We start from the raw sequence: 9650 nt of genomic DNA, 5'->3' as shown, positions 1-9650 counted from the left end.
CATGCATGCTCTAACTGAGTAATATTGGGGTCGGATAATGTAAAAAAATACTTCGCTATCTCAAATATACTATTTTACATGGACTTCTTTTATATCGTCAATCATCTCAAGATTTACATACTTATAGTGATACGGATTGGGCAAGCTCTCCTGAAGATAGACGCTCTACTAGTGGATATGCAATATTTCTTAGACAAAACCTTATCTCATGGAATTTGAAAAAGCAACCTACGGTATCTCGTTCAAGTGCTGAGGTCGAATATAAAGCTATAGCAAATACAACGTCTGAAATAATTTGACTTCAATCACTTCTCTCTGAACTTCATCTTACATCAAATATTACAGCAAAAATTTGGTGCGACAATATTAGTTCAACATATCTTATAGCAAATCCAATATTTCATTCTCATACAAAACATGTGGAAATTGATTTTCATTTTGTTCATGAACGTGTGACAACTCAACAATTATCCGTCTCTTATATTTTTGTTGAAGATCAAATCACTAATATCTTTACTAAGCCATTATCCAGATAATGTTTTAACAAGTTAGCAAACAAACTCAACGTCAATGATCTCCCGTTACGATTGTCGTGGGAGGGGGGGGAGGTAAAAGAGATAAAAGAGAATCTACGGATTGATCAAATCAAATTAGTATTAGGATTATTCTTCTATTATTTATTAAATAGTTAATTAACCAAATACTTTTTAAACATTATATATTATATCATCCTTAATATAAATATCAACGAACAATAAAATTTATTATTATTCTCATATTCTATCTTGTCCTCTTTCTAGTCTTCCTAACTTAACTTACTTTGTCATTCATCAAAACCTGAGTTAGACTGTTAGTACAACCTGCACCAACAATCTTTCCCTTTTTGATGCAATGACAACCTGAGTTAAGTTAGGAAAAAAAATAATATGCAAAAAATAAATGACATGGTTTTTAAGTTAGTCTTGTTTTGATGTTATGCTTGGTATTTTGCTAACTTAATCCACCTAAACCTCCCCCATTGACATTCATAAAAAATATGAATAGATAATATATGGAAAAAATATGCTAAATAGAATGACCAAAAAAAATTTTGATAATAGAAAATTTTCAAGATTACTTGGGGGAGTTAAAAACAGCTTAGAAAATAAGTTAACTAACTTAAAGAGAATCTTTAAGACATCTTGTAAAGTGATTTTTAAAAAACTTTTCACCGGGCACCTTGATTTTTCAATAGTTGTGGACACTATCTCTGTGAGCGTCTGTGCATATATATCTCGCTGGTAGTGAGCTTATTCACCTTTTATCATCGTGTGTATATATATCTATATATAGATAGAAATGGTTGACAACGTAAGCTTTAATTTACTCCCCAAAGTTCATGGTCTCAATCAAACGCCAGCGTATAGCCAAACGATCTTGATGCCATGCCATACCGTGCCATGCCATGCCAAAGAAGTTGCAATCAAAATCGTAAGTACTGAAACTAGCCAAACGATTTAAAATAAAGGTGAACAAATATGAAAAATGGCAAGTAAATTAATGCAGATTAAACGAGTTTCTTGCTTAGCAATGATTATCTTCCATGAAAGCTAAGTAAACCGATAAGACCATTTGCTCATCATTATCCTCTATGCTCGCACTACAAGAAAAATGTCTTATTGTGATATTTTCTTAATGACATTTATTTAAAAATATAATTATAAATATATTTTAATGGCACTTATTAAAACAGATTAACTTTAAAAATAAAATATATAATTAGACCCTTTATAGTGACAAATTTTATAAATGTCATTATACTTATAAATTAATAAACATATTAATTTTATAAGAGTTGATTTTCTTTACCCTAAATCATTAGTACGCCGTCTCCTTCTCAGCACGCCGTCTCCTTCTCTGCATGCCGTCTTCTTCCTCCCTACACTGCAGCGTTGCTTCCTTCCTCTCTGGATCGCAACGTCTCTCCTTTCTCTCTGCAGCAAACGAGGATTTCTTTGCGGAAAGGTAACTTCAACAATTTATTTCTTCTTCAGCAAAAAAGAAAATATTCCCTCGCCGACGAGAAGGCACAGAGCGTCAGCCGCTTGAAAGATGGCAGCAAAGGAACAAGCGTCGACAGCTCGTGAGGCAACCGTTGCCTTTCGAGGCAACGAGCAACCGCTTCTCGTGTGGCAGGTTCAAGAGCGGTCTCATTCAAGGCGACCATTGCTTCGCCAGGCAACGAGTCGCTGCTTGGTGTGCGGTCGATTCAAGTGTGACCACATTGTTGCTAGGCAGGGTAGCGGTCATGAACGCATCGCTGCCCGACGAACAACTGTGCGTTGCTGCCTCGCCGAGTAGTGATTGCTCACAAGGCAGCCATGAATGCCTCAGGCTTCTGCATGCATGCACCCGATTATTTTTTTATCAAATCATTAGCCACCATGCATGCATGTGTCTGATTAATTTTTTTATCAGATCAAGCCAATGGTGACAACATACTTGCATGCAAAGTTCTTATTTAAGTTATTAATAGCTATAGAAATTTTGATATATAAGATCTTCTTGAATTTATGACTTGACTGAATATCTGAGAAAGTATTTAATTGTGTTTGATGCTCAATTTTAAAAAAACTATAGCATCATTGTTTAATTAAAACTTCTCATAATTATACCATGCATGCTACTTGTGATATATTTTTCCCCCCAAATTTAACTAGTTATGCAACTCTATTATACAACTGATTATGGATCTTATCTCTTATACTAGATAGTTATGACAATATTAGTATTTAGTGGATTTTTTAGTACACCCCATGCATTTTTAATATTTGGATGTTATATTTATTTTAACAAGTGTTTTTTTGTAGAATTATAATGGATAAGAGTTGGATGTTTTTACCAAGACAAACCATGGAGTATAGAAATGGAGTTGAGAGTTTTTTACATTTTGCATTTGCTAATGCAAACATAAATGGAATGATTTTATGTCCTTGTACACGGTGTAAAATTGGTATATTTGCTTCAAGAGAAATTGCCTATGATCATTTGACGGTCGATGGTTTTATCAAAGATTATACTCACTGGATAACTCATGGAGAGATAACATATAATGCATCTATAAACTCTAACTATTCATTTAGCTACTGAAGTACAACTTGTTGGGAAAATTGATGATTTATATGGACATAAAATTGATGATTTATCTAGGAAAAGATGTACTCTCTCTGATAGTAGATGCATTCTTTCTTTTTTCCTTTGAGTGATTTATTATCTATAATTTGTAATTAACTATTGTTTGTAGTAGGAATGACTCCTAAGCGTCGAAGTAAGAGGAAATCTCGTTTTATACTTCAACCTGAGGTAGATATGCAACCACCAACTATGAGTACAATTCACACTGATCTACATTCAATTGAGTAAGGTAATATCTCATTTTATTCATCATAAATTTATTACCTATTTGTATTCAATTCTTATTTTTTATATTTTTATTGGAATCAATACTTTCACAGATAGTCAAAATATACAAGGTACGTTGAATAACCAAAGAGATACACTTTCAAATCAACTTCATGTCGATGTGCAAGATAATATCTCATATGTTGAAAACATGACTTTAAGTTCCAAATCAAAATATTGATATGAATGAAAAATCTAATGAAGGTAACATATATGAATAATATAATAATTTATTATATTATTTTTATTATGTCTTATATATTTTTTTTGTGTACAGATAGTGAAAGTGGACTTCATAATATTAATAGGAAAAAAAAAGGTCCCACATTTATGAAAGAAATTTGGGGTCGACCTAACACACTACCACGCATTAAGATTTCATGTGATGATATGGGACGCCCAATAGGAACAAAAAGAAATAAATTTACTGATTTCTTGGGATCTTTGGCAAGAAATGGTAAGTATTGTCCAATTGATGTGGAAGATTGACATAAAATGTCAACGGATAAAAAAAAAGACATGTTAAATGTTATAAAGGTAACTAAATTACTTTTGTGTAATTTTCACGTTTAAGACTTTTAATTTATGCAAAGATAATTTGTCTATTTTTTTGAAGGAAAAATACGACCTTCCTCCAGGAACTGAAAATTGGACACTACGATCAATAGCAAAAAAAAAAGAGAAACGGGAAATATGAACTAAAAAAAAACATACTATGATCCAGAGTTATCAATTCGAGTTTTGTTACAACAGAGAGATGAAAGAGCTTATGCAGAACAATATATGAGACTAGTTGCATTTTGGAGCATAGAAAAATCAAAGGTAGACAATATGTTTTTATTTAGATTAATAATTTGATCCAAATGTTATGTAGACTTTTATATTGTTTATTGAGTGTAATTAATATATTATGAAAGGAGTGAAAAAAAATAAAGCTACTAGAAAACAAAAGATAATGAATCAGACTACTGGAAGGACATCTTTTGCTCAAGTGCAACATAAATTGGTAATTCTTCTTATTCGTGTTATAATTCTATGTGCATTTGAATGTAGAAACTAATAACTAAATATATTTTTATGAAAAAGAAAAGGGGCACCCTCCACACGAGTCGAATTATTTCAGGCTTGCTTTACTCATGCCAATGGAAGTCCCTCAAGCAATGTTGTAGCAGAAAGATTGGTAAACTACTTTATACTCTTCAATTTATTAATTTAAAGTGCTTTGTTTTAATTATCATTATGTGTTAAATAAGTATCAACATGTCATATGTTTGTAAAGGTTGCAATGAATGAACAAACAAATCAACTTCCTGAAGATTCTAATGATCCGGTGAGTCTAAATGATATATTTGCTCAAATTATCGGACCAGATAGACCTGGCGAGTACGTATGCTTGGTGATGGTGTTAGTCCATCTGATTTATGGGGAGAAGTTCCTAGTCGTGGCACATGCAATCGACTAGTGATGAAACAGAAGACAAAATTAGAAAAAATGGATGAACAAGTTAAAAAGCATGGCCAACATATTGCAATGTTAGAAGCAAAGTTTTCTGATCAAACAAACCAAAATCCTATTTCAAATTACAATAATAGTCAACACACATCATCAAGTAGTAATCCACACACTTCTATTCCTTCTCGTCCATCTTTACATGTAAGGGTTGTTTAATTTCTTTTTTTTATTATTATATATTCCACACATCTTTAAACTTTTATTCTCTTTTGCACTTTCATGTAGATTGGATGTTCTGTCTTGATCAAAAGTTTATTTGATTCAACAAAAAATGTGACAAAAGGATTGCTTCATAGCATGGATCCAAATACTACAATAGGAAGACAGACACTAGGAACAAATTGGTGTAAACTACAAGTACAAGTTGCCCTAGAACCAGAAGAGAGTTTAATTAGATCTTATGATTTTTTACAGAGGTTTGAGAATACACTTGGAGGAATGATAGCTTGCCCATATCATTTGGTATGCTTTTAACCTTTCATTGAAATATTATTAATTTATTATATTTATTGTGGTATTATAATTTTAAACTAATATGAAATGTATTTGCAGTTGACAGTAAACGAAGACTACTATTAGGTGGATTGATACTTTGCATTTTTCTCATTTGGTATGATATCTAATGAATTATTTTATTAACTTTTTATTTTCATTGTTTTATTTCACTAATACAAATATATGCATTGTATTTGTAGATGGCAGGTACATGCATTTTGCTTACAATATGATGGTTGAAGATGGTCCAACTAATTGTGTTTTTATTCACAAGACTTTGTTAGTCTAAAATTTAATAGTTTGAGTGTAGTGTGTAGTTAGTTTTGGATGTAAATGACTTATCATTAGTATTGTATTTTTTAATTTGACTCAAGTTAGTGTTAGATGAATAAAAATTTCATATTAGCACTTTTAATTGTATTTTATTCTAAATGATGGATGTATTGTGATGATGTATAAATTTTGAATTCAGGTTATAAATTCTAAATAATTATTCTTGTAGTGACAATTTTTAATGTCTTTATAAATTATTATAAATAACAATTATTAATGTCATTATAGATTATTTAAAGTGACATTTTAAAATGATCTTATAAATTATAATTACTGACAACTTTTACTGTCCTTATAAAAATTTATAGGACACTTATAAATGTCAAAATAAATGAGTTTAGGTAACATTTAAATGTGTCCTTATTATGATAATAACAAGACATATATAAATGTCATTAAAATAGGATTTTTATTGACATTTTTATACTGTTGATTTAGTATAATGACATTATAAAATGTCAGGAATGCAAGGAGGATCTAAGACGACATCACTTTATAGGGTATTTTTCGGTAATGTCACTAAAACATAAGTGACATTAAAAATAAAATATAAGGGCATTTATGTGTGCCCTTAAAGACCATTATTCTTGTAGTGTCGTCCTCAGTGGCAAATTTAAATCAACACCAATTATACTTGCTATTAGAATAAAGCTTCCAATTAAACCGTAAAATGCCAATCCACTTTCTTCTTATGCTAGTGAGGAAGGAATCACTAAAAGCCATAAAAAAGAAAGCCCGCACTTTTAGGAGTTATCATGCCAAAGTGTCATTAAAAATAAATTATAAGGGCATTTATGTGTACCCTTAAAGACCATTATTCTTGTAGTGTCGTCCTCAGTGGCAAAATTAAATCAACACCAATTATACTTGCTATTAGAATAAAGCTTCCAATTAAACCGTAAAATGCCAATCCACTTTCTTCTTATGCTAGTGAGGAAGGAATCACTAAAAGCCATACAAAAGAAAGCCCGCACTTTTAGGAGTTATCATGCCAAAGGAAGAGCCATAATTTTCCTTCCTTCTACACAACACCACATCAACACTATAAATATATATACATGTGTGTGTCTCCCACCAAGCTTTGTTCTCAAACATGTACATGGCTTCACACACCACTTGTTCTGCTCTCCCCCTCCTCCTCCTCCTCTATCTTTTCCTTATTGCCCCACCACAAGTGCTAGTTGGAGCGCGGAGCTTAAACGGAAGGGGTTGGCAGTCTGGAGGGGCGACAAACGATAGCCTATGCGAGTTGGCAGTGATTCCTCAGGGTTACAAGTGCCAAGAGTACAAGGTGTAGAGAGATATTGTTCGTGTGTGTTTTCTATTTTCCCAAAATTAATGTGAATTGATGTGTTATGGAAGGTTCAAACTGAAGATGGATACATTCTTGGCTTACAAAGAATTCCACAAGGACGTGACAGCGATCGAGAAGGCCAGAAAAGGCAGCCAGTGCTATTGCAGCATGGAATTCTCGTGGTACATTTTTTTTTCTTATCTAATAAATAAAAATTATTTATTTATTTATTTATTTATTTTGTATTAATTGGAATTTCAGGATGGGATGAGCTGGGCGCTGAATTCACCAGAGGAGTCACTAGCCTTCATCTTGGCAGACAATGGATTTGATGTGTGGATAGCAAACACAAGAGGAACAACGTGGAGCCCTACTCACATTTCTCTCAACATAACTGATCAGGTACTTAATTCATTTTCCTAATTAAACTACTAATTACAATATCTAGCTAGTTGTCTAATTATATTGCTGTATTATCAATTAATTAATTGATTAATTAACAGGCATTTTGGTCTTTTTCTTGGGATGAACTGGCCTCTTATGATCTCCCTGCCATCTTGGACTTTGTCTACCAACAAACCGGCCAGAAGGTGGATTATGTTGGCCATTCTCTGGTAAAAATTAATTTACATATATACTAATTAATCATGAAACTACTAATTATAATTTATTTTGATATCAAAAAGGAGATAAATTCATATTTGGAATTAATTACATGGCAATACTTCACTATGCAGGGCACTTTGATAGCTTTGTCATCTTTGTCTCAAGGGAAGCTTGTAGACAAGATGAAATCAGCAGCTCTTCTCAGTCCAATTGCTTACTTGTCTCACATCACTACTCGACTGGGAAAGCTTGCAGCCAGAGTATTTGTTGCAGATGTATGTATCGAATTCGTTCTCCGATAAAACTAGACGTCACGCGATACTATCAATTTCGTCGTGAGACCATAGTTTTGTGACCAAGCATCACAATTCTGTTTATGCAAGTGAAAGAGGGACTTAATGAAGTTTTTACTGATTTTTTTTTTCAGGTTATTAAATGGCTCGGGGTATCAGAATTTAATCTCAAATCGTAATGATTACTTAAACTTGTGATTAGAGTTTAAGCAGTTACATATATGTTGATTCTCTTAGAGTATAATTATATAAATGCAAATTTTGCATCAGGAAGATTTCATCAGATTTCCTTAATAAATTGTGCGATTATCCAGGTGTGGATTGCTTTGATTTAGTGGCAGCGATTTCAGGTATTATTTATATTTGTTTTCTTAAAAATTATATATATATATATATATATAATTCAAATGTTCATTGTTGTTTTATTCCTTCTTTTTAGTAATTATTGTTGAATATAGCTAGTGTTATATGTTTAGTCCCATATTGAAAAGGAAGAAGAACTTTGATAGGCTTATTAAAGGATGTACATAAAACATGGTTTCTTTGATTGGTGATCAAATGGAACATATTTATGTATATAAATCAAAATGGGCATATATGGGCACAAATTAAAATTCGGAATTAAAATCTTGGAGGGAACCTATCATCAAACATATCTTCCAACATTTTTCTTCCAACAATTATTTCAGTAGATATCAAATATTTTTTATTTGAATTAAATATCCATCAGTGCGTCATTTCTTGTGTATGATAGGGAACAATTGCTGCCTCAATCACACCGCCGTGGAATACTATTTGAAGTATGAACCGCAACCAACATCGATAAAGAATTTAATTCATTTAGCTCAAAGTAAGTTCTTTCTTAAGGTCTTACTTCCGATGCATATGTCGATTATGTAGAGGGTTCTTATTGTTCGAATAGGCTAAGCTAAGTAGTGAATTGGTTGTGTTTAGCTTCACATTTACATGGTTTCAAGATGTACATCATTGTGCCAACTATCGATAACCCGAACGCATCCTAACACATGTTTACAGTGGTGAGAGATGGAGTGATAACGAAATACGATTACGGAAGCAAGACGGCTAACATGAAGCACTACAACCAAGTGAATCCCCCGCCCTATGACATGTCGAACATTCCAAAGGATTTTCCTTTGTTTCTTAGCTATGGCGGCCGGGATGAGCTCTCCGATGTCGAAGATGTTTTACAACTCTTAGATGACCTCAAGTTGCATGACGTGGATAAGCTAACAGTTCAGTATGTGGAAGAGTATGCCCATCTTGATTTTGTATTAGGGATTAATGCTAAAGCTATTGTTTATGGTTCAATAATCTCATTCTTTAATACACATTAAATGTCAATTATTTAATGTAATTGGGATTACAAATGATGAGATGGATTGTTCAATTTGGCAAATCAAGTGATAAATGTATTGTAGTAATTTTATATTAAATGATAAAACAACTAAGGTAATGTCAATAACTTGATGTACTAATTATGATGATTGGATAGAGGTACCTCCAATAAACAGTAGTTGTTGGTTAATCATTGAAGAGTAGATAAATCTTTATCCACTTAGAAGTAGATGGCTTTGGAGGTGTCTCTAAGTAATGCTAACTTTTTCCAGGAGGCTATAAAAAACCTCCTAAAGTTAGAAATTAATCAACAATTATTG

The 9650-nt window shown here is 32.3% G+C and overlaps 1 protein-coding gene across 1 annotated transcript; it reads left to right on the top strand.

Annotated features, from left to right (window-relative positions):
* The first annotated feature begins 6837 nt into the window (after window positions 1-6837).
* Window positions 6838-9422, top strand: LOC121973664 (triacylglycerol lipase 2-like). The gene is made up of 9 exons (XM_042525051.1): window positions 6838-7072; window positions 7144-7257; window positions 7337-7477; window positions 7579-7689; window positions 7813-7956; window positions 8109-8149; window positions 8245-8324; window positions 8729-8824; window positions 9010-9422. The coding sequence occupies exons 1-9, from the start codon at window positions 6875-6877 to the stop codon at window positions 9327-9329; spliced, it is 1245 nt and encodes a 414-aa protein (XP_042380985.1). The 5' UTR covers window positions 6838-6874; the 3' UTR covers window positions 9330-9422.
* Window positions 9423-9650: the final 228 nt, after the last annotated feature.

The sequence above is a fragment of the Zingiber officinale genome, chromosome 4A, assembly GCF_018446385.1.
Source record: "Zingiber officinale cultivar Zhangliang chromosome 4A, Zo_v1.1, whole genome shotgun sequence".
NCBI classification, from domain to species: Eukaryota; Viridiplantae; Streptophyta; class Magnoliopsida; order Zingiberales; family Zingiberaceae; genus Zingiber; species Zingiber officinale.
Note: the sequence above shows the minus strand (reverse complement) of the source record. Positions and strands in the feature narration are given on the sequence as shown.